Below are 25,950 nucleotides of genomic sequence, written 5' to 3' on the forward strand. Positions count from 1 at the left end.
AGTTTATCCAATAACTAAGTTTGTCAACATCAATAAAAATGACTCACTATTAATAGACACTATGACAAATGTACATAAAAGTTAAAAAAAAAAACATGGATGATCATAAGGGCTTCAAGCTTAGTGACCAATGTGGTTTGACTGCCCTCTAAAGGACAGATCTTATTATAGCAGTTAATAATTTATTCAGTAAAGGCAACAAGTGGTCAAATTCATGATAGACATTTTGACTTGTTGCAGTAGGAAGAACACAGGTGTAAATAATCAAATGAATAATGATGGCTGAATTCCATTTAGTTGCTTTTAATATCAGCCTCCTGGTATCGTGCATGCTTGTTCACTGGGGCAGAGCCATCGTTAGTGTTATTAATAACACCTGTGCTTTTCCTGCTATGACAAGTCAAGTTGTCTCCTGCTTATGCCGAATAATTTAAGATTAGATTCAATCAGAATTTCTTATGAGCAATAAGTAGATATTTGTCAGTTTAGCTCTGCTAGGCTGCTGTGGAGAAGATGTTAACCCCCTGACTCCGGCCCTTCAGACATGTATTTGACTTAGATCCTCACCAGACTCAGGCAGATAAATCCACTTATATACTTACCTCAAGCTTGTAGCCTATTTACATAAAAACAGTCTGGCTTTTCTCATTGAATATACATTCTTCATTTTGGTGCGTTTTGTTTTGTTTCTCAAAGTTATTTCTCGTAATGTTATTTTCCTTCACTGTTTGCTTAGCTTAAAACCCAAGATTATGTGTAGAAGACATCAGTTTCACACCAGGCTAAAAGTATAAAACGTTGTTTTGGTTTAGCCATTTTTAATTAGTCTCACTTCCAGTAAGCTCACACAGCTGACCCCATCAGAGCTAAGCTAGTTTACAGGCAGAGTGGCTCTACGCGTTTATCCTGGTGTCCTTTACACACTGCCCTGCAAAACAGTGTCATCTATCACACACAGAGATCATCCACAAACTCACACATTTACATCTGGGATGCTTCTCCAAATAAAACTGAGCAAAACCCAAAAAGTTATATCGAATTTACAGGTGCATCTCAATACATTAGAATATCATGCAAAAGTCAATTTCAAGTAGTTCAAGTCAAATAGTGCATATAGATGACATTTCCAAATTGGTCTTTTGTAATATTCAAATTTTTTGAGACACTGGACTTTAGGGCTTCATTAAATGTAAGACATAATCATTATAGTTGGAAGAAATGAAATAAATTAAGACATGAAATGTTTCATTCTGTGTGTAATGGATCTATATAATGTGTTATTTCCACTTTTTAAATTGACTTATTGACATGAATATACTTTTCAATGATATTCTAATTTATTGAGATGCACCTGTTGCTTATTGTTATATATATGAAAAATGGCTCAAAGTTAGGGCTGGGTGATATATATCGATATAAAAGATATATCGATATATTTTTGAATGTGATATGGAATAAGACCATATCGCATATATTGATGTCGTTCAATTTTTTTCTTTCTTTATATATAAATGCTGCCATTACTAAGGTTTGTCATGTTTAGTTCTTTTGTAATGTTCGTTATTCTTTTCTCATATAAATATATTTATTTCAGAAAAAGTTCAACCTATTTTATTTTATAGGCTATATTTATTTGAGATACTTTCTTTTATTTAAATGTGCACTTTATGGAGCTTTGATTTTTTTTTTAAAAAGGTACTCCTGTTGTTATACGGTATTTATGTTCACTTAAATAAACTGTTTCAATAAAACTACATGTGACATATCATATTTGGCTTTGACTGAACATTTGCTCTCACTGTAAGATAAAAATATTGGGATGTATATTGTATATATCGATATTTAGCCTAAATATATCGGGGTATGAATTTTGGTCCATATCACTCAGCCCTACTCAAAGTCATGCTGGTTGTGTGTGTAAATGCATGAGCGCAGGGATGCATGCTCTTCTGCATGTTTGCTTCTACTGCAAATTGCTCTTGTTTCCAAGCAGGCTGCACTGTTTGTCCTCCAGGACATCAGGTGTATTATGTTGGTTAGAGTAATGCTTGATCATTATTGGCTTTAGCACACTGCCTTCCAGCTTGTTGCATAACATCAACGGGATTACACCCAAGCTATGGAAACAAATAGTCTCCGTCCGCCTCTCTTGGCCTCTCACTGTCAGCCATTTTGCCAACTTTTTTACCCGTTTAGTGATGTAACATTTAAAAAAAAACAACTAAATTCTAAGCTTGGAAGTGTTTTTTTTATAATCGTTGAGTATAGAACCAGTCCTCTTTGTGATCCAAATAAAAGATGGCCTCAGAAAGTTCTTGATATGATCCTTGACCCCTACAGCTAAGTGGCCTAACAGCTGAGTGAATGGGACTAAGGTCACTGGACATCAGACCACCAGTAAGCTTATTATTGCTCAGTGCGTATTGTGTTGGGTTTGGCTGCATTCTCTGGAGCTCAGGAAGGATCACAAACCACTTACAAGGCCAAAGTGCAACATGTTTTCAAGCATCAGTGGCTGACAAACATTCCTGTGTGTCTTTATGCTCCTAACAGCAACCGTAGGATTTCTAAACAGTCACATATAGATGTTTTGAAAGAGAAATATGACTTGACAAAATGCACAAAATTGCAGTGATCTTGTTTAGAAAAATATCTTTTATTTTGTCTTCCAGATTCACTTAATACACCAGATTTTCTGTGGACAAACAGAGAGTGTTGAAAGAAGAAATGGATTTAAATCAAAAAACAAAAAAAACAGATACAAATCTTAAATCCTGATTGGACATATGCAGGTTTTCCATTGTCTTCCATTCTTTTTTTCCAATCTGCATCTGCTCATTCACATTATCACTCTCACATACACATCTTCTGTCACATACAGTCATTCTCCCTCTTCTTTCTTTCAAGCCTCTTATACAGCAACCAGCAGCTCCACACTCTCTTTCTCTCTAGCAGGCTCCAGACTGCAGGACAGGCTGAAACTCTCCGGCCATGCAGATGTCTTCCTGTTTCTGACGCACGACGCGCTGGATGGCCGGAGGCAGGCCGCGGGGGTTCCTGGAGAAGACGAGGGCGTAGCCATCCTCACAGCTGCCGTCATCCTTCAGGGTGCGGCAGGCATAAGTAATGGCGTAGTTGTCGTAGTCAGTGTCGATCACCCAATAGTTGTCACCTGGTTAGAAATAAGGAGAGATTAGAGTATGAAGAGGGAAGAGGAGATATAAGAGGCGTGTGAGGGGGATATGTGAGCACAGCTGACCTCCACTGGACAGGTAGCTGGCCAGGCCCTGGTAGTTCATGAACATCTTGCCGGGGGTGGCAGGGTCGGGGACGGAGTACTGGGCAGCCATGTCAGCACACACAACCCAGAAGCTGCAACATGAAGATACAAACATACATTAATGTCAAAGTGAACTATGCACCTATAACAAATGAAAAAGAACCAATCTTACAAACAGATTTGTTATCTCTCGTAGTTTGAATTTTCTCTCAAAAATGCAATTTAATAGTGGCCCTGATCTGTTAGAGGAGTCATGTGCAGTTTTTCCACTAATGCATGATAATGTCATTACTTTGAAGCCACTTTGAGATTAGAAAACACAAGATATAACATCAGAGAAAGATGAGAATACAAAAAAATTCCTGGATGAGGCCCACTGTTCTTTTCCTAAGATTACATGAAATATTAACCTCAGAAATGATGATTAAAATTTACTCAATTGTATGTATATGCATATAATTTTAAAAAAAGCCTACATTGCCTTCAGTGCATGCCACAAGCACTTAAATCAGCTGAAGTTCTTAAGTGTGTTTGTTAAAGTGCATTCCTGTGCAAAAATCCGTCCTCTCCAACCTCCATGTCTTCCAAATCCTCCATAATCCAGGGAAATCCTGGTCTTTGGCTAATGCTGTTCAGAATGAGCTTTTAGAAAATTACACCTTTTCCTAACATTTGCCCCTGGAAATTGAACATTTGGGACCCTAGATCCTTATCCGAGAGAGTCAAGAATGTCTTTGTAAACAAACTGACCCTGGCCCTAATGAGGAGGCTTTGAAAAGGGCATGTAGTCAGCTGGTTTTGAATTCTGTCATTTTTGTGTAGATGTAGTGAAATGAGGGAAGGTAAAAAGTCTCTTAAATTTACTTACCCAAACAGAGTGACGCGTCCTTTAGAGGAGGCGGTCATTGAGCCGTCATCATCAATAGTGTACTCAGCAGAGATGTTGTCCTGCAGGAAAAGGCCCTCTGGATCTTTCTTCTGCAGAGCGTACCACTTTCCTGCATACTGCGGTGAAAAGGAAGATATAACACAGTCAGGAATTATTTTGCTTTTTTATTTACTTTTTAGCTGTTCATGTATTTTAAATCGCTGACTCACCCTCTTGGGGTCAAAGTCGCCTTTAACTGTGAAGCTGTCAACGACACAGGAGGCAGACAGACTGCGCTCTACGCAGGACAGCACCACCAGCAGCAGGGCCAGCTTAGAGGATCCCATTCTGTAATGAACAGACATATCAGTGTGTTAGGACCAGAAACAGGCAATAGGATATTTTATATACAAAACCCACCATTCCTGATCTTGTGTCTACTAGTATGCAGTAAATGCACCAACAATATATTGTACTATTGGACATGAGACAATGAAAAAAGCACTTTGTGACAGTCTATCACATGTTATCTTTAAACAGCCCGTCTTTAAACTGTAGCACAGTGTAGAACAGAAAGTTTACTTCCTTAAGTGCACAATACACTTTCAGAAACACAATCTCAGATAGTTTTTGCTAAAGAAATCCCAAAGTTAGTAAGCAGAAGTTAAAAAATGAGTAAAACATCAATGTCTTACCTGTTATGAGTAGAAAAAGCAACAGTGATTAAAGTTCTACTACTGTTCGTCGTGATCCTTCTGAGTCTTGTGTATGTGAGGCAGCCTTTATATACACACCCCACAGACGAGCTTATGGCTGATTTTCATTGCTTGGAACTAAATGAGGTGCTTAAATCTAGAGCTAATCCTGTTGGGTTGAAATCCTTACTGTAATCTGGCTTCTATGCTGAAATCTGCCCAAGACTTATCATAAAAACAATTAGATCTTTATGTAAGTGATTGGAAGCACAATTAAACAGGCACGTGTGTATCTGAGCTGGTGCAGGTGTACACACATGAACTGAATTTGAATGCACACATGGCACTGTGCAGATCATAAGAGTGTGAGATCAGTCACTGAAATAAATTGCTGCTGTACGTAAACTTAAAATAGAAACAAAAAACCTTGTAATACAAAAATAAGTGTCTTAATGTTAGTAACAATCTGTTGAAGTTTCATGGTGATATCTGTTAGTTAAAAGCATTTGTTTATTATATAATGAAGTTATGCACAAATTAAAAAGATGCCACATTACAGATATTCACTGCATGTGACACAAAAGGGATTTTGCAGGTTAGCAATGTAATTTTTTTAAGACAAAAAACAACAACAAAAAAGCATATACAGGTAAAGTCTGTTATAAAAAGCAGTTCCCAAGAGAGAGTTTCTGATAACAGCCACTGCCACGTGTCACACTGGTACAAGACGCACAAATCCACTTGTGAAACTAAACTTGAAAGTCTTCCAAGCCTGCATCACATAAACAAGAAAACAAGCTAAAACACTGGAAAATTCAAATAGAAAAACCTGTATTTTTAATTTATGGCAAAAAACTATTCAATGAACAGCAGGCCTGAAATGTCACCTTAAGGAGCTTTAAATTTAGGTAAAACACTTTTGACCCATACACATTCTTTGACTGAGATATTCATTTCCTCATCTACACAGATACCTTGACGAGTCCATCAATATGAGGACTGTGTTCAAGCTTAAGATGTAAAAAGTGGCATCTTAGTTTTTATGTTTTATTTGTGATTTATTCATTTGACTAGTCTTATGAATGAAGGGCAGCTTGCTCACCTTGTTTCAATTTTGAATTCAATTTTAAAAAGGATATGAATATGAATATAATTTAAGTTTAAATAATAAATAATTTAAGTTTAAATAATAATTAAGAGTGTAGAGGTAGGTTGTAGAATGTAAGGAGTAGTATGTTAGTGTGTCCAAACTCAAAAAGTAAGCCTATAATAGCATGAACACTGATAATACAGTAGATAAGGGTTTGGTATTGAATGATATAACAAAAGAAGAAGTGAGAATCAATACAACTTTAACTCTGCACACATTGATGCAGTTATGCACACCTACACTCTGTTTCTCTCTCGGCTGTGAACTAATGAACTCTCATTTCCTGGATTAACCCCGGTCACACATGAGATTACTGTTCTCATAACACAGTGTATCATGTAATAACATGCAAAGTCTTCTTCATGTGTAGCTTTGTTCTTCTATTATGCATTTGTCTTTTCTTAATTCTTATTTTTTTCATCTTTTGCTTTTAAACAGAAAAATAAAGAATATGTTAATCACTGCAGACTCACCTACAGTACACTAATAGTAAACAGTGTCCTCAGTGAGGATTCAGACGGACAAGCCAATCTATTTTCCCCTGACTGTGGCTCAGTACTATAATCCTACATTAGCAAGTCACAAAAATAGAAAAATGCCTTCTTTAGCACAATGATTACACCCACTGCTGACTATCAATGGCTACTTTATTTACATCTATTTCAGTAATGTCACGTTCAGGGACTGTGGAAACATACACTGTCTAAAACCTTAAGCTTGTACGTTACCTCCCATTCACAAAACATGGAGACACTTGGAGTTGTGGCCCCATGTTTGGTACATGTATACTGAATTAAGATGTAAATAAATAAATGAATAAATAAATTAATTAATTAATAAATAAATTAAAAAAAAGTATGTGTAAAGACTGTGTAAGGGTGAAAAAGTTTAATGAAATTGGATTTTCAGAAAACAACAAAAACTATTTTTTTTTTTTGTGAGGGTTTATATGTGCAGGTGCTATAATAAAGATCTGCTGCCATCTTGTGGTGAATGTCAGTATTGAAACTAAACACTTTTTTCTATTAGTTTGGTTTAATAGTAGCATTATATTGAGTATTAGTGATAGTAATAGTCGAAAAGATTTGGCCTTGTTGTATCTTGTCATGTGTTTCACATTTTTTCAAGTCCATCGTTAAACAGCACTTACCTGCCCATAGATGTAATAAAAAAGTTACTGGTCACTGCTTTTGTTCATCCTCCAATCTCCATCTATTATGAACTCAGAAAATAGTGGATCAGCGACAAAAACCCAGTGAGTACTCGTTTAATTTATTTTATTAATTGTAAACAAACTAGTTTAATATAGTCACCAAAAATAAGTAAAACAGACATATTTTTAATTGCGGATTAGTTTATGACATGAAAATCATTAGTTGCTGCTGTTATTAGAGCCACAATCGCACCGAGCACTGGCCCCTACAGCTATTGTTATATTGTGGATTTTTTCTTCTTCCTCTTCCGGACACAATTTTGTCCCGATTCTAGACAAATTATATATCAAAACCTGCAGTTTGATCGGGATTGGTGTGCTCTTACTTTTCTCTATGGAATCCGAATTTTTAGCCGTAATTTGATTACTTGGCAAATTATGTCGAACAATACTAACATGATTTTTTAAAAATGTGCTATATTTTATTTTATTCAGTGAAATTGAAGCATATAAAGTAGTAAGTGGAGGGTAAGTTCCACCATTTTTTCTCCCACCTAACAGAACTTCACCTATCTTTAATTAGCATGTTAGCATTGTCAATGTGAGCATGATGCTAACATTATCTTAGCAACTCAATCAGCATAGCCAGATGTACAATAATTATCATATTAGTGTGATAATTTTTCCTTCTGCACAACACACAATAATAGCAAAAGTCCCATATTGAACAAGTATTTTACAATTAAGTGAAATTAAATATTAGTAGTTTGTTTTAGATTTTTAATTAATTCCCTGACATAATCTGATAGCTAAATATGGATCTTTTATTTGTGTTCACACATTTTTTTCCAGCCAATTATGCAAGGTGTAGGCTATCATGAACGTGATGTGACTATGTCAGCTTGCTTTAAAAGAAAAGTAATTATGTTGTTGGTAGATTTGTAGGTGTGTCAAAAAAGCTCATTAAACATGTTTTGTAAAATTGCATATTTATGCCTATTATAATTATGATTTATGTACAGGTGGAATTTAACTCAATTACATTTACCCAAGTACTGTACTTAAGTACAATTTTGAAGTGCTTGTACTTTACTTGAGTATTTCCATTTTATGTAACTTTATACTTCTACTCCACTACATTTAGCTGCCAGCCTTAGTTACTTTACACATCAAGGTTTAACATAAACAACATGATCAATTAAAAGTGATTAGACATTTAGATAACAGTTTATTAAGTAGTAAAAATGAGCCCTATCTATACAAAATTAAAGTGCTTACATAAATGCATCAATACAAATAATCTAATAATATATTTGGAATAAATATAACAATCAGAGTGGGGCCATTCTGCAAAATGAGTACTTTTACTTTTGATACTTTAAGTACATTTTGATGCTGATACTTACTTCAGTAAGTTTTTAATGCAGGACATTTAATTTACTTAAGTAAGGGATCCGACTAATTTTTCCACCACTGCTTATGTACAAAAAATGTCCTCAAAATATGCTAATTGTAAACTCTGGTATGATAGTTTGACATTTCTCATCCGGCAATGCTGACTTAGTTGCTAAGCTGAGAGGCTGAATACTCTTGTTTACTGCTACCTAGTCCACTTTGATATACAGAATTTGTATTAAAAAACAGAACTGTTAAATATTAAGGTCTCCCTATTAAGATACATAAACAGCAGGTACACATCAAACACACACTCATGAAACTGAGCAGCCTCAATCACTGTGCTCTTCTATGTTGCACACACACACACACACACACACACACACTGTGGACCTGCTGTAATCTATTATAGTAGAAGCAGATTATCTATCTGACCTTTTGTTTAAGATGTTTATGGAACCTTATTATAGACAGGTTCTCCATGCTCTCAATGAAAGGATTAACTTTCTTACAGAAGCACAAAACATCTCTCTTTTTTCCACTGTGTGTGTGTGTGTGTGTGTGTGTGTGTGTGTGTGTGTGTTTGATGCTGATAGTACATCCTTAAATGTTAAATTCACCCCCGTAGCCTTCTCAGAATATCATAAAACCACCAGTCTCTTATTAAACATGATAATGGCAGTAACTGCTGTGGACACTCGGGAAGGCACTTCAAGTGGACTGCATTAAAGATTGCATGTGGAGAAAGATGGAGAGTTGGGGTGCTGAGATAATCAGCTAGTGTCCTAACTAAATAGGGCTTATGCCAGAGGAGGCCTTGTTTAATAAGGACTTAAAGAGCTTGTACAGGCAGACCTGCATGTGTGAGAGAGAGACACAGACGCAGACGACCCATAACAAACGAAAAAATAATACAGAAGATAAAGGGTAAAATAAAAATACTCATGAATGTGTAATTATTCTGTATTTTTGTATAATTTATTAAATAGCGAATTTACCGGAAAAAAGGGGGTTTTCTCCGTCCTTCCTAAAGAGTACTATTTTTACCATTTGTTTTACAAGTTTGATCATTTTATTGGGATTTTTATTCTTGTCTGCTTTTACGGATTTAGTTAGTTGTAACCAAGCCAAGATCTAGATTTGTTGTATTTATTTGTATAACATTTTTAGCTCAATTTGAGTCTAAGAAAGCTATATAATTTTAAACTATAACTATAATGAGTGTAAACGAAGACATTTCAAGATTACAGTGAAAGAAAGAGAGGGATATGTTGTTGCACAGCAATTCATTTGTGTGAAATCTTGGTGTTTCACATGCAGTATATATTTTCTTACAGATTTATTTCACCCCTCTGTGCTGATTCAAAGGTACTGAATGTAACGAAGCACACCAGAGGCTGGATAATATGGCCCACATAACCGTTACGTTATGATCAGCTGACAAGTTTAGCATAGGCAGATCCCTGCTAACCTTCAGCACTATCTGCTGATGACAGATGGATTGTTTGGATTCAGCCCTCTGCCTTCTCCTCAGGGCTCTCCCTCACTCAGTCCGCTCAGCCCACTGACAGCGAGGATTATTTTTTACCTGCATTTGAATGTGTCCACTTCTGTTTTCCCGCTTTGTGTGTAATACCTGGGTACGTTTTGTTTTTCTTTTCCTTTGACTGGATACACCGGAAGCTGTGCTTATTCTTTTTCTTTTATTTCTGTTCAGAGAAGTTGGAAGTAGCTCGTTCAGGGAAGCGTGGACTGAAGAGCTGAAGAGGGACAAGACAGGAGCATTTGGGAGAAGGAACCATGAGTGCGAATAAGGAAGATGTGGAAAAGTTCCTCCAAGGGAACCCTGCATTTGCAAAACAATATTTTGCCAAGAAGATTAGTCCTGCTGCCATATCAAAGGCATCAGGTATCCAAGAGAAACAGGTCGACTTCAGCCAGTTCCAGGAGCTCACGCAGGTACGTTTCTTTCATTACAATAAAGAGCAGGTAGGGACTATTGACCAAACTTTGCCCTAGTGAACATCTTTAATTACCCCTATCCATATGAAAGACCAAATAATAAAAAATGGTACTATTTATCCCTCTGTTTCAAGGTTGAAGAAAGCCAGACCCTGTCTGACCTGATTAAAGACATGCAGGAGAACATCAACATGGAGAAGGTGGTCTTCAAGGTCCTGAAGAGAATCAGTGCACTCATCCACGCTGACCGATGCAGCTTGTTCATGTACCGGCAGCGAAACGGCGTCGGAGAGCTCGCCACGAGGCTCTTCAACGTCAACACAGAGGCAGTGCTGGAAGACTGTGTGGTGCCGCCAGACTCTGAGATCGTCTATCCGCTGGACATGGGAATAGTTGGACACGTGGCCCTGACCAAGAAGACGGTTAACGTCAAAGATGTCTCAGAGGTTAGTGGGGAGTGTGGGGGGAACGCACCAATGAAATGTAATCCTGAAATTAGAGTGATGAAGCTTTATCTGGATGGATGCTGGCTGACTCATGGTACTACCACTAGTTGGCGCCACAACCTTCAAATGATTCCCACATATTGTGGCTTTAACAAAAACTTGAATTGAACCTAATCTCATAGAAAGTAAGCCTGTTTTCCTTACATGGCAGAGGGTAAAATGCACTTATGAGGCTTTATTTGAAAGGCAACATCTTGTTGCTTCTGTAGATGTGATTGTTTAGACGGTGGCTAAAACACAACCTTAAGTACATCAGTTCAAACATGGTTCAATCTTTTTGTGACCCAGGTCTATAATGAGTCATATTTGAATAACAAAACAATAACTAGGGCGTGCTTTATACCAGAACTATGCAAATCATCACATATCATCTACAGCTTGTCAACCACACCTGTTTAAAATAAAAACAATATATAGACAATTCAGACCTCTAGGTCTAACCTTATGTGAGCTAGAATACAATATTTATATAAATTTAGGCAATTTTGAAAACTGAGCAAAATTAGATTTATCCATGATTTTTGCATCAAAGTGCGTTCGAAGCTCAGGATGTGTAGCGTGTTGCTGAAGGAATATTCTGTATAATTATCTTTTACCCCAAAGCATAAACCCAATGAAAATGATTCACATCAAACCTAAAAAAAAGCATGTTGCAGATTTGTCATCACATTCGAAAAAAGGCAATAAGGCTGTGTGTGCATCTATGACAGCCTTGTTATTGATCTCATGTGGCACATGGTTTCAATTACATAGAATTAAAAAGACAGTTAGGAGAAACCATCAAATGATATTTTGTTGGGTGGGTCTACTGTGGAAACTTTTATGTCCTTTAACTAACAATGATGCAAACTATGGAAATGTGTCCGATCACCTCCATTATAGAAAATTAGCTATTAGCAAGTAGAATACAATACAATCTAGATTTAACATTCTATGCTCTAATGCAGCTTTAATCAGTAATGCAATGGTGGAAAAGCCAATATTTCAAACACAAAAATTTGGTGCATTATTATATCAAACTGGACAGATTTAAAGTTTTGGCAATGGTTAACAGACATGTTACGAGTTACACTAAACCAATGATGGTTGTAGACAGGTTAAGGAAGAGTTAGCGGCACGTATCTATACTTGACCAAGTGAGAGTGTAAATCCCCTTGTCAGACATAATCCATTTATTTCCAGATCCCATCAGCCTCTGCTCGAGCTCTGGATTAGACACCTCTGGCATTTAGTCAGCAGTCAGCAGGAATCTAAAACAGATCAAAACAATTTTACTTCACGCTGCCTCCACACACCACATGCTAAATATATATTGTGTCCATTTTAAATAAGTAGGCTACTATAGCTTCATGATGAAATCACCTTAATAGTTATGCTGTGGGGAAACAGCTGGTTAATTCTATCATTGTGAGACATTCTGCTTTTCTAAATTGGGTTAAAGATAATAAAATAAAATAAAACATATTATTATTCTTTCTTGCCAAGTTAAAGATAGTGATTTTAGATACTTTTTCAAGGCATTATTGTCGAGTGACCTGTCATCTTGGTTACTGTTACAATTGTTTTACTTAGAGTTGGAAAACCACCTACCTATAAATGCATCTCAATAAATTTGAATATCATAGAAAGAAATTTGTGTCAGTAATTCAATTCAAAACGTGGAAATAACACGTTATATAGATCCATTACACACAGAATAAAACATGTCATGTCTTAATTTATTTAATTTCTTCTAATTATAATGATTATGGCTTACATTAAATGAAGACCTAAAATGAAGCGTCTCAAAAAAATTAAATATTACAAAAGACCAATTTTAAAAAGTATGTTTAATATGTTTATGTAGTATGTCCATCTATGTGCACTCAATACTTGGTTGGGGCTATTTGACTTGAACTCCTGGAAATTGACTTTTTCTATCATATTCTAATTTATTGAGATGCACCTGTACTATGTAGCTTTTTAAGCAAATATACAATAATTTTCCTTCATAAAACTACTACTTTAGAGGCAAAAACATAATTTATCTTATATTTGGAACACCATTGACCTGGAATCTATTCATGGCTCTCCATTCTACAATATACTAAATGAAAGCTACAATTATTATATCAACTTAGAGTACATTGACTGCATATCAAACATAACTTCAACAATATTGAAAGCAAGCAATGAAAGTCCTGTGAATACACTCATAACGAGTGTTTTCTGTCTTTTAGAACCAGCACTTCAGCTCGTTTGTCGACGAACTCACAGAATACACGACCCGGAGCGTTCTGGCTACGCCCATCCTCAACGGCAAAGACATGGTGGCTGTGATCATGGCTCTGAACAAGACCACAGGACCACATTTCACTGCTGAGGATGAAGATGTGAGTCCAAGCACCAATGCACACACAGTGAAAAAAATAGATAAACTCAGAGCAGAGCGGTGTGACATACAGAAGCTTTACAACAGAACTCAGAATAAAATCATAGTTTCTTTATCATAAGGGATTTTTAGCCTTCAGAGTATGTCAGATTGTGACGATAACTAGAGTCTATCTACTGACTGGTAGATAATCAGTGTGGGACCAGTATGTGTTCAGTATACACCAGGTCATTAATCCCAACTGGGAGTAAAATAAGCTTAAGCATGGAGATAAGCTTATGGTGGTCGAGTCAGTTATTGGCTTAGATCTCCAGCTGGTTAATGACTTTATTAACAGCATAATATGACATCTTAAGCAAAAATAAGTAAAGTTCAGTACCATATGCTATCTGATTTACAGCAACAGAAATCAAGATATTCCTTATAGTGTTTCTATAGCTGAGACTTTAGAATGAAATGTACTTTCACACTGTATTTGTATTTGGCAGCAGTAACCCATTATTAAAACATGTAAGAGTCTAACATGGCTGGGCTGTCCTCAACTGAAGAAATTCAACTAATTGATTAGTTGATTTAATCTTCAGATCTATTTAACTATGTGTGTACACAATGAATCATGAAAAAGCATCACTTTAAATAATTTTGTTTACCAGAGGTGTGCTCTATGTTTAATGGAAATAAGACATTCAGCATGAAAAAAACATAGAAAATGACCGAAGAAACCAAAGGAAGACAAAATAAAAAGAGAGAGGAATTACAAAATTCATGGTTTGTTGTAGATTTGACAGTGAGCAATCTCAAGTGCCTGTTAATTTGACTTGTACATTAGTTTCTGCAACTACCAAAAAACCTGAGTGATCTAAATGATGGGACCTTTTGGGGCTTATTGTGCATTGTGTTTTTAAAAAGCACATTAAATTATACTGTATTTTCCTCAAACATCATCACATCCTATATGGTGTGATAAAGTATCCTTTATTTTATGTGTCATTCCATGATTTTATATTTCTTTCTTTTCTCTTGTTTGTCCCTTTAGCTTTTTTTAAAGTATCTGAAGGTTGCCTCTTTGAACTTGAAGATCTACCACCTGAGCTACCTCCACAGCTGTGAGACCCGTAAAGGACAGGTAAAGGATTAAACAACAGTTGGCTTTTCATTCTACTCAAATCGAGATTTCTAGATGTACACTGGATTAACTGACTGCTGTATGCGCTTTATGTCTCCTAGCTGCTGCTGTGGTCGGCCAACAAGGTGTTTGAAGAGCTGACGGACATTGAGCGACAGTTTCACAAAGCCTTGTACACAGTCCGAGCCTACCTCAACTGTGACCGCTACTCTGTCGGTTTACTAGACATGACGAAGGAGAAGGTACCGTGTCTCTCCGTGTCTTTGTCCTTCATGTCCCGTGTTTTGAACTGATACATTTTCTTACGAAGAAATGCTGACTTTTTTTCTGCTTGTTTGTGTCCATCTTCCTCCAGGAGTTCTTTGACATTTGGCCAGTGTTGATGGGAGAGCAGGCACCTTACTCTGGCCCTGTCACTCCTGATGGCAGGGTACATTTATTATTTCATTTATCTAACTTTATTATCAGCACTCTCAATAAATTGCCCTTTGTCCTGTTTTAAACCCCATCTCTGCATTTTATTTTCCTCCAGGAGGTAAATTTCTACAAAGTGATTGATTATATTTTACACGGAAAAGAAGACATCAAAGTAATACCGTAAGTCAGTCTTTTTGACATAGTTATTTATGTGTATTTAAATGTGGTCATAGATTAATATGATGCAAAGTCATTTACAGAACTAGCAACATTTTGGCGCTGGGGTTTCAAGCAACATTGTTACATGTATGCAGCATGTTACTTAATAGTGAATAATAAGATAAGATAGAACTTTATTTATCCCGAAGGAAATTTTGGCTCCAGATCGCTCCAAAGTTACAAAACAATTACAAAAAAAAAATCACAATATCGGATCATATAAAAAAACAGTGAAGAAAATATCTAACAAAATATCTAACAACAACAATATATAGTATAAATAAGAATATAACAATATACAATTAAATTATTTTATTATATATAATACAAATAAAGGGACAAGGAGTAAAGTGCAGATGACATGGCAGGATGTAGTAGACATATATTGCACATGATAGTGAAAATGAAAATAGTATAGTATAGTCCGTGGTATTGAATATTGTATTGCACATGTTGTTAATATTAGTCAGTCTGATATATTAGCTTTCCTCCCTGCAGAAAGGGGAGGAGTTATACAGTTTGATGGCCACAGGTAGAAAAGACCTCCTGTGGCGTTCTGTGGTAGTCTTAGGTTGCCGCAGTCTACGGCTGAATGTGCTCTAATAGGACTCATATACATCATCAATAATCATCAATAATTAATTTAAAAATTTTGGAACCAATCTGTGCTCATATGTACTATGTACTAACATTCCCGTCTCTCACACAGCACTCCGCCTGCAGATCACTGGGCCTTGGTTAGCGGCCTTCCTACTTATGTTGCTGAGAGCGGTTTTGTGAGTTTCTTTTCATTACATTACTGCAGGCTGTTGTAATAAGTTAGAAACCAAACAAATGTATACACACATCTTCAATCAATCTGATTGATTACATCTCGATCAATCTGTTTTATTTCTGCTCCTCAGATTTGTAACATTATGAATGCAGCTGCTGACGAGACGTTCCAGTTTCAGGTAAGATATTGCTAAACAGCAGGAAAAAGATGAGATTCCAGAGATGTTGTTACAGTATCACATGTTTTTTGCTCCAATGTTTTAGACTGAGCCTCTCGACAGCAGTGGTTGGACCATAAAAAATGTGCTCTCGCTGCCAATCGTCAACAAAAAAGAAGAGATAGTCGGTGTGGCCACTTTTTACAACAGAAAAGATGGAAAGCCTTTTGATGATCAGGATGAGCAGCTTATGGAGGTAAATTAACATTGGAATCTGACTTATTATTACTTTTTTTTGTCAAACTGAGAAACAGTTCTTCTTGGTATGATTTGATTAAACCACAATTTAATAATAATTAAAACATACATGACGGGTGGTCGGTAGCGCAGTGGGTTACGCAGGCGCCCCATGTGTAGAGGCTACAGTCCTCGCTGCAGCTGGCCCCGGTTCCAGTCCCGCATCGGACGGCCCTTTACTGCATGTCATTCCCCTCTCTCTGCCCCCTGTTTCCTGTCTCTCTTCAGCTATCCTGTCCACTAAAGGCATGAAAAAGCCCAAAAAAAAATACATGACAGCTATTTTATTTTAAAACTCAAACATTAAAACTGTTGGATAATTTATTCCATCCAATTGTTTTTTAATTCTTCTTTACCTATGCTCTTCTTTTCCTATGTTTTGTTTTTTTCTCGAACAATTTAACAATTTAATTTATTTTTATATATTATTTTATAATAGGAAATATATTGTCGGCATCTTTTATAAAACTGAAACATACTTACTTCATCTAATGAATGTATAATGTATTTAATTAGATATTTAAAAAAATGTCTTCTCCTGACGCATACTATAAATATTGTGCTGATCTTGATCCCTGTTTTTCAGGCTCTGACTCAGTTCCTGGGCTGGTCTGTTCTGAACCCGGACACCTACGACAAGATGAACAAGCTGGAGAATCGTAAAGACATCGCTCAGGACATGGTGCTGTATCACGTCAAATGTCGGGATGATGAGATTCAGAATATCCTGGTCAGTACTCCATCATTTTTTCCATCTGGTCCTAATTAATTACCATTAGTTATATTAATTATCAATCTTTTTTTTTTATGTTGCAGTGCATCCATTGATCATTGAATCATTATTATAGATGCAAAAGAAAAATATCAGTGTCATAATCTTAAATATACACCTTTGTTTTGAAATTTTATTTTTCTTCAATTTATTAAAAATGTTTTTATTTAAAGGTATGGAAGAGCTAGGTAATACAATTTTAAAATCTGTTTTTTTGTGAGTTGATATAAATGTAACTGATTGTTAAACGGTCATATTGTAATTGTATTGTGGTATAGACTTGTGATATAACATTGCCCAGAGAATCAATATATTATTGTATCATGATGAAACTTCTAATGTTTTTCTCATTTCTCCCAGAACACCAGGGACGTCTACGGCGTTGAACCCAGAGAATGTGAAGAGGAGGAGCTCCTAGATATCCTGGTAACACTAAAACTTGTCTATAACTTCTAACGTCTCAGCACATTTCATTTGTCCCCTAGTAGCACCAAGTAATCTTTAAAAGGGGAATAATTTGTGTTACACATGCATTAATGTGCTGTGTCTTTCTTTAAGTGATCTTCCACCACTTTTACTCTTGTTTCCTCTTAGAAAAAAGACTTACCTCCACTTATCAAGAAGTTTGAGATCTACGAGTTTCGTTTTTCGGACTTTAACTGCTCAGAGATGGAGCTGGTAAAGTGCGGCATCCAGATGTACTATGAGGTCGGGGTGGTCAAGAAGTTCCAGGTCCCTCAAGAGGTGATCTAGACTCACATACAGCATTATTATACTTTATTATGAAGCTCAAAGTCTCTGTGATTAAACAGTTTTCTCCCCTCAGGTGCTGGTTCGGTTCATGTACTCAGTCAGTAAAGGCTACAGGAGGATCACCTACCACAACTGGCGTCATGGCTTTAACGTGGGACAGACTATGTTCACGCTCTTAACGGTATTATTAATTTAGATCCATTTTAATCACTATTATGTTTGATTTCAATGCTTGGAAGCCTACAAAAAGGAAAACTATATACAAAATGAAGTTTATTTTCTTTGTGTGTGTCTCTTTGTGCTCAGACAGGAATGCTGAAACGGTACTACACTGACTTGGAGGTAATGGCCATGATAACGGCAGGCTTCCTGCATGATATTGATCACAGAGGAACCAACAACTTGTACCAAGTCAAGTAAGTGCAGCCCGGAAAATTTTTATTGTTTAGCAGAAAAAAATAATAAAAAAGTACCCACAGCTGGGTAAACAGAGTCAGTTCACTATAGAGAGGTGCAAAGGTGTATGTCATAATAATGCTAAATAATTATTGTATGCTGTAGATGCACATAAACCAACTTCTATGAATGCATAATGCACAATAAAATGCAGTTGTAGTCCCTAACAGAATAAAGCAATAAAATACAACATAGTAGAATATTAAAGGGAGAAACTACTTTTATATTTACAAGGAAGATATACATTTATGTAAATATACACTCGCAAAAGGTTTTAAATATCACTATAATGTGTAAAATATAGTGCAAAGATTTGTGGTAGTGACAATGAGGGTAGTGCACAGGGGGTGTTAGGTGGACAATTGTGATAGTGATGAAAGGGGACTTTTTTTTTAGCTGACACTGTGAGCTTTTTACAAGATTGAAAGATGTCTTTCAAATTTAAAATCATTCATCAGTCAAAGTGAAATCATTTTTGTGTGGCAGTAAATTTAAATAGTCAATACTCATTCAAAATAGTCTATATTAATTATGCAATTATGTCTCCACTGCATGAATTTTGCATGAATTTTAATTTTGCATGAATTATCAAAGTTTTAAAGGGTTTTAATGTATCTTAAGCCCTGCAGCTGCATGGGAACTTGAAACCACTTTGGTTACAATAAAATCAGACATAATGTTAACTGTGGTGAATTTCAAGCAAGTTTCAAGTCTTTCAAAGTTAAATGGCTGTGAAACATGGTTGCCAATCTGGAAATCCATATGTTAGAGTATGTTTTGACATTTGTATTAATACATCTCAATACATGCTAACACTAGGATATGATGGTATGATGATGATAAAAAGGCCAAAAAGTCGCACAATAAGCCAATACTGAAGTTTTATACTGGAAGCTGATGGTTACTGTTTTTAAGCTCATGTTCATATCTGAAGAACTGAATTTATGCCGACAGATCTGGCAACCCTCTGGCCAAGCTTCACGGCTCCTCCATCTTGGAACGACACCATTTAGAGTTTGGAAAGTTCCTCTTGGCTGATGAGGTGAGAAAGAAGATGTGAAATAGAGAATGATGTAACCTAACTTGTACTTTTGGGGATGTGACAAGAAAGAGATCTCAGCCTTCCCGAACTATGACTGACATATTTCTCTCTCATCTTCTCTGCAGTCACTGAATATCTACCAGAACCTTAACAGGCGACAGACGGAACATGTGATTCATCTCATGGACATCGCCATCATCGCCACTGACCTGGCTCTTTATTTCAAGTCAGCACAAACTCTCATTACCTCATTCTGTTATCATAATATTTTAAAAATACGATTATAAATGGTGAAATATCTCCTCTCCTTGTACCTTGACAGGAAAAGAACCATGTTCCAGAAGATTGTGGACCTTTCACACACATATGAGGATGAAAAGAAGTGGGTGGACTTCATGTCTCTAGAAACAACCAGAAAAGAAATCCTCATGTGAGTACAACAAGCATTTACATAGTTCTTTGTCCCTTTGAATTTCTCCGATCCCCCTACTTTAAATGTATCTTATTTCAGGGCTATGATGATGACCGCATGTGACTTGTCAGCTATCACCAAGCCTTGGGAGGTCCAGAGCAAGGTGAGAGGACCACAAACGTAACAAATGTGCTTTATAACAAGTGTTTGTGATCTGCTTTTCTACAGATGACTGTGTGTTTGAATCTTTCAGGTTGCCTTGTCCGTAGCAGCAGAGTTCTGGGAGCAGGGTGACCTGGAGAGGACAGTACTGGAGCAACAACCTATTGTGAGTTTACAAATTGTTGTGAAGATGTCTATATCTTTCATCTGTGTGAAAAAGCAGCAAAAGTTCATACTAGAGAAACTGGAACCTGATCATTTTTGCTTTTAAAAAGACTTTAATCAGATACATTTTATATAATATAATATTAAATATATGACACACTCTGTGTTACAAATGATGAAGCCTATGCTTTATTTTATTCTATATTTGCTTGTTGCTGTTGACTAGTAAATTTAGATTTTCCAGAGGCCTATTGTGACATACAGTATGCAGTGGCAATCAGTGTCGGGACTCTGTTACATTTATTGTGGGTTTGTTAAGATAGAATAATATATTTCGCTTGATTTAACCAACTTACAGCTACATATATATCAAATGTTGATTTATCCCTTATTAAAAGACTAAATTATAATACAGTCAAGGGAATGTAAACTATAGAAGCCCATTTCTGCCAAAAAGTCTTTACAAATAAAAAACATTCTCAAAATGATGACATCCTATCTTAAAATACGTAGAAACTTGACTATGAAACTATGCAAAATATTGACACTATTTCAATTTTTTTTATTAAGTCATAATTTCGAGAAAACTAAGTCATTATATTTGGAATATTTACTTACAGTTATAGTTATTTTTCAAATACTAGGTCATTATTTTGAGCTATTAAGCTCTTCTTTTATAAATACCCAGCTGCCAATAAAGTTTGAATAACTTTGTTTTCAGACACAATTCTGCTAATTGTGGTTTTATTTTCATTGTGATATGTTTGGAAGAGAATTGAATTAATATAGTTTTGAGAAGATATACAATTTAGCTGTCAAGAATAAATCACATTGTCACAATTATTTCATGAAAGAAAATATTTCATTCCAACTTCATGAGCATCCGTGTAGTTTGTCAACATAATGACTTACAGGATTTAGTTTCATCACATGGCTAAGTTTTCATCTGAATGTCTCCCTGTTGCTGTTATTATTGGTTTCCTGGATATTATTTTTATATTTCCTAATATGATGTTTTGTTTGTCCAACCCACCAGCCCATGATGGACAGAAACAAGTCGGCAGAACTTCCAAAGCTACAGTGTGGTTTCATTGACTTTGTCTGCACATTTGTCTACAAGGTAATGTTTAATATTGCATCTTGATAAAGTAATTACAAAATACCTGGTCATTTTCACTTTAAAGCAAATAATATATTTATAATATGTGTGCTCATATAGAGGTTTCCTGGAAAAGATAAAAAGCTGACTTATTTTCATCGCAGCATCAAAGTGTGAACAAACCTCTGACCTAAACTGCTCTGCTTTTAAGTCTTTTAACACAGTTTGTCATTGACTCTTTGCCTCTCAGGAATTTTCTCGTTTCCACCCACAAATCCAGCCCATGCTGGACGGCATCCTGAACAACAGGAGGGAGTGGAATTTGAAAAAAGAAGCATATGAAGCGACACTCAAACCCCTAGAGGACGAGAAGGCTGCTAAAGAGGCCGCAGCCAGTAAAGGTGCAGTGATTTTCTGTATTATAACTGCTGCATTGGTCTTTGCTCAGTCTTAAGTATTTCATGCCATTTTGTCTCAGCTGATGAGTGTGACACTATTTTTAGTAGACTACTGACCAAGTACAAAATCCTAAGGAATATTGACAATTTTGGGTTAGCCGTAACAAGCCTTAAAGCTTTAAATGTTGCTAATCCACAAATATATTTCAAATTTTCTTTGATATATCTTTGTCTTACCAGCTGCTGGAAACAACGCCGGCGGTGGAGGCTCCAAGACCTGCACGGTGAGCTAATGGGTCAAAAAGCTGTGCACATGATGGGAGTCAGTCATCAGCCTCACCGCCAAGGAAGAAAATGCAATAACGTGAGGAAGACAGATACATGAGTGAATTCCCTGCAGTGTAATATTATTTTAGAAAAAAATGGTTCCCATCAGAAAAGAAAAACCCTGAACAAGGAGAGAAAGAGCAATGTTTAAGAGACAGGTGAGCCAAAAAAAAAGACTCCAGAGCCAGGCCAGACACCACCACATCTTGGAAAAACATCACAGAGGAACAACAGAAACAGTCATGACTACTTTTATGTAAATGAGTCAGCAAGATTTTTGAACCTGTGTGTAAATACACCTTTATAGTAAGTCATCTGCATGTACAGTATGTAATATGTAAGAGTAAACAACACACTATATGAATAATTATTTGCTGTAAATCCCATAAATTGTATATATCATGTTTGGAGCTCTGTTTTCAAACAAACTGTATATTGTACATTAATGTAAAATTCATGCAGGGATTCATAATTCAAATTCCAATAATGCATAGATAGAACTATAGTTAAACTACTGTATATATACATATGTATATTTCAAAATAATTATTTCATGTTCACTCCTTCCAGTCACTTACCATTTACAAATGAGAGTTTGTTTACCTTGATTGCAGAGAGCCAAAGGTAGATGACAAGCTCAGAACTGCTGCAGTAAAAGATACACTTTGTAAATAGTATGGTTACTTTTTATTAATGTGAAAGGTGACTGCTGAGTAATTTAGCTTTGCTGTGCACAGACAAGCGTGTAGTTGCTTAATCATGATGCCTTCATACTGTACATACATCTGAGAGTAGCTGATAATGTCATATTTTATGAATATACAATTACAAATGTCTTATTAAATAAGAGGGTGTTAGAATGCTGGAAATTAGCTGGTTCCAGGTCAGATTAACTGTGAACTGAATGATTGGACCTTAATGGTAACTCCAACTTGCTTTAGCATAGTATAGAAGAAACAAAGGAGCAACCATCTCTTTACAACTACTGCAAAAAGGTTACCGTCTATTAATGATGTGTTTAATGCGAGAGGAAACAGAACACACAAATGTGGATTGTGCATGTGCATACTTCACACTAAAATGAAAACCAGAACTTTTGTGATTTAACAGTGCAAATCATTAGTCCATCTTGCATCTGCAATAACAATTTCTGCAGAGAAAGCTGTTCGATATGAAATAACTTATTGTAATGAATTGTACATACTTCTTCCCTCCCTGTATATACAAAAATATTTTTCTAGTTGAAATATAGATGCTTATTTTTATATAGTAAAAGTAGTGGGATCTGTAAGCACTGGCAAATGAGTCAAAGTAATTTCTAATTCCCTTAAATAATTGACATGTTTTTTATTAAGCTTGCCTAAATTTACTAATGTAAAAGTATTCCACATGTGGAAAGAGAGTGATGGCCATGTAATAATAGGCAATAAATGTACCTTAATATGCTGTGGGTATACCCAATATACATAATATAGTCTTGATTTAATGTATGGTCAGTATTTATAAAACTTGCCTCTTCATGTGCTCAATGTGAACAGTGATGTCCCAAATAAAGCAAATGTATTTTTATGAGGTAACTGAGTGGATTAATTGCCTTTCATATTGAAACTTTCTTACAAACTATGCAATGATACTGTTAACTTCTCCAACTAGGTATACATACAACTCAAGGAAAATTATTTTTATTGACATACCTAGTCATATTTGGTCAAATTAAATGTACTAAAATCTCACCTGTAGTCACTCAACTATCACAGTCATAATGCATTAACAGTATGTCATGTAATTTCATGCTATGAGCTAATGTTGAGTTCACAATGAAGGTTACAATATTACACAACATACAAGAGTATTGAGGGGACGCTTCTGTCCACACTGCACTTTCTACTACTGGTGCCTGACCTCAATCCTGGGATTGCTGCTAAACTAGGCCAGGATTACAACCCTGCTCTTCACTCAGGCTCATCTCCTACTGAAGGACAGCCACACACCCACACACACACTCTAGTCACAAAATGCGTGTGACACTGTATGTTCAAACTACGCCTGAAGAATAACTTTTAAAACGTGATTTCTTAAAAATATGACCTTAATAATGGTTTGTACACATACACGCACACACAGGAAAAACAAGAACACTTATTAGATTATTACATGAAAAATAATTTCTGTGTTTATTGAGTGTGGAACATAACAGCACAGGACCAGAGATTGTTCATTTTAGGATGGTGTCAGAATTGGCTGCAGAGAGAAGAGAAAACAAGAGGGAAACTATGTAAATAAAGACATATTTTGGACATAATATTGAAAAGTGTGATGCCTTATTAAAATAAACAACAATAAAAGGCAGGAAGAGAGACAGGAACAAAGAGTATTATACCTTCAGCCAGTTCTTTGTAGATGCGCTCCTGTTCCTCTCTGGCCTTCTTCTCTGCTTCCACAACCTTCCTCTCCTCCGCAGCAATGGGCTTTAGATAATCTGAGTAATAATATCAGCATAACTGGTCATTATTTCAAAACAAACCCAGAACAGTATTATTTTAGCTTTACATAGTGTGCAAAATGCTCTAATGACTTGAGGGGTTCAGCGCTATGCACATACAGTCATAATAAAGTCATCAATAGCTCATTTTCTTGATAATAACCAAAATCATTATCAAGAAAACCATGGAAAATGGCTATATATCAGCTCTTGAATTAAACTAAAATAAGCTATTTTTGTTATTATCATTATGTTTGTCCAAACAAATGTACCTTTAGTTGTACCAAGCATTAGAATGAACAATGAACTGAAGATAACAAGGGTGGTCTAATTATTTTTTCTATGACTGTATGTTACAGGTAGAAAGAAGTAGATTTATCCTATCCTCATACTGTATAAAAGATCAGAGCAAGCCTATGTCAGACACCCAGTTCAAGCAGTGAAATTGCCCTAGTTTTTAACTTCAATCTCACTAAAATAATTAAAAAAAAAAGGTATTTTGAGAATCTAAATATATGTAGTGGGTTTTTTTGGACACTGTCACACACACAACTGTTTAACAATCAATCATATGAAAATAACTTCACTAATCCTTCACTTTTGTTGCCCTTGAAGTTTGGACATTAACAGACTGTTGGCGCATGCGCAGACACGAACTTACCAAACCTCTGTTTGCCATAGAACACGCCGAGGAACAGAGCAGACCACCTGGCCGTCTGAAATACAAGTGATTCACAGGTGTTAACATGTGAAACAACTGTGCCTAATCAGCTTACTGTGAGCTGAGACATGAGCAAGACGAGCTGTCCATAAAGTTATTTTCTGAAACAGTATTTCAGATTTCTGCAGCAATTTCCTCATTGATGTGACTGCCACTGTAAACACTACTTACTGGGAGATAACCACCTTTTTAGATTTTTATACGATTATATCTATTAAATGTCAATCGATTATATACGGTTATAATGTTAACACCCAGGATGTGGTTAACGTAACACTATAACTGTGGTAACTACATAAACCACGTTACGTTAATCGTGATAAGGGGCGAAGTTCACATTTTCTCTGACCCTTCTCCTACGGTGGATAACGCTAACTACATTAGCTGTTGGCTGTAATGACAACTGGTATTACTATTTGCCAACCTCGCATCAGACAGATGTGGAAGATGCTCCACATTTTAATCTACAGCTACTTTTGTGGAGCAATGTTCACCTGGGCAGCCTGTCAATGTCACTGCTAGCAAACATTAGCTAACATGCTACAAGAACAACTGACATTAACGGCCAGTTTGCCGACAGTTACACGGCTAAAGAGGAATGACTTATTTTTAAACCTATTTCTATTAATCTGACAATTTAACAACAATGACAATATTCAGGACAATAAACAATATCTTACAGTACTATGTTTCTACCTTGATGAGCGGCGAAACTGCGACAGGAGGAACCATGGTGAAGCAAGGGAGTGACTTCCGGTCCGGGCGGAAGTGACGTTTATTTTATTTTTTT

At 36.1% G+C, this 25,950-nt stretch overlaps 2 protein-coding genes and 1 long non-coding RNA gene across 3 annotated transcripts; 1 reads left to right on the forward strand and 2 right to left on the reverse strand.

Moving 5' to 3' along the window:
• Positions 1-2,725: 2,725 nt before the first annotated feature.
• On the reverse strand, positions 2,726-4,495 carry rbp4l (retinol binding protein 4, like). The gene is made up of 4 exons (XM_059358369.1): positions 4,379-4,495; positions 4,149-4,285; positions 3,260-3,372; positions 2,726-3,172 (listed from the first exon to the last, which is right to left on the reverse strand). Exons 1-4 carry the CDS (start codon positions 4,493-4,495, stop codon positions 2,949-2,951), a joined length of 591 nt encoding a protein of 196 aa, XP_059214352.1. The 3' UTR covers positions 2,726-2,948.
• Positions 4,496-7,107: 2,612 nt separating this feature from the next.
• pde6b (phosphodiesterase 6B, cGMP-specific, rod, beta) lies at positions 7,108-21,979 on the forward strand. The gene is made up of 24 exons (XM_059358112.1): positions 7,108-7,248; positions 10,259-10,500; positions 10,638-10,949; positions 13,229-13,381; positions 14,417-14,506; positions 14,608-14,748; positions 14,862-14,936; positions 15,039-15,103; positions 15,852-15,918; positions 16,048-16,095; positions 16,181-16,330; positions 16,958-17,101; positions 17,504-17,569; positions 17,738-17,887; positions 17,970-18,077; positions 18,203-18,312; positions 19,307-19,394; positions 19,520-19,620; positions 19,717-19,824; positions 19,906-19,969; positions 20,060-20,134; positions 21,170-21,253; positions 21,483-21,633; positions 21,871-21,979. The coding sequence occupies exons 2-24, from the start codon at positions 10,342-10,344 to the stop codon at positions 21,921-21,923; spliced, it is 2,562 nt and encodes an 853-aa protein (XP_059214095.1). The 5' UTR covers positions 7,108-7,248; positions 10,259-10,341; the 3' UTR covers positions 21,924-21,979.
• Positions 21,980-24,096: 2,117 nt separating this feature from the next.
• LOC131992584 (uncharacterized) lies at positions 24,097-25,949 on the reverse strand. The gene is made up of 4 exons (XR_009396228.1): positions 25,857-25,949; positions 25,101-25,155; positions 24,338-24,436; positions 24,097-24,198 (listed from the first exon to the last, which is right to left on the reverse strand). It is a non-coding gene; the product is annotated as an uncharacterized LOC131992584 (long non-coding RNA).
• Between the last annotated feature and the right edge of the window lies 1 nt (position 25,950).

This window comes from Centropristis striata, chromosome 19 (genome assembly GCF_030273125.1).
Source record: "Centropristis striata isolate RG_2023a ecotype Rhode Island chromosome 19, C.striata_1.0, whole genome shotgun sequence".
Classification (NCBI taxonomy): Eukaryota; Metazoa; Chordata; class Actinopteri; order Perciformes; family Serranidae; genus Centropristis; species Centropristis striata.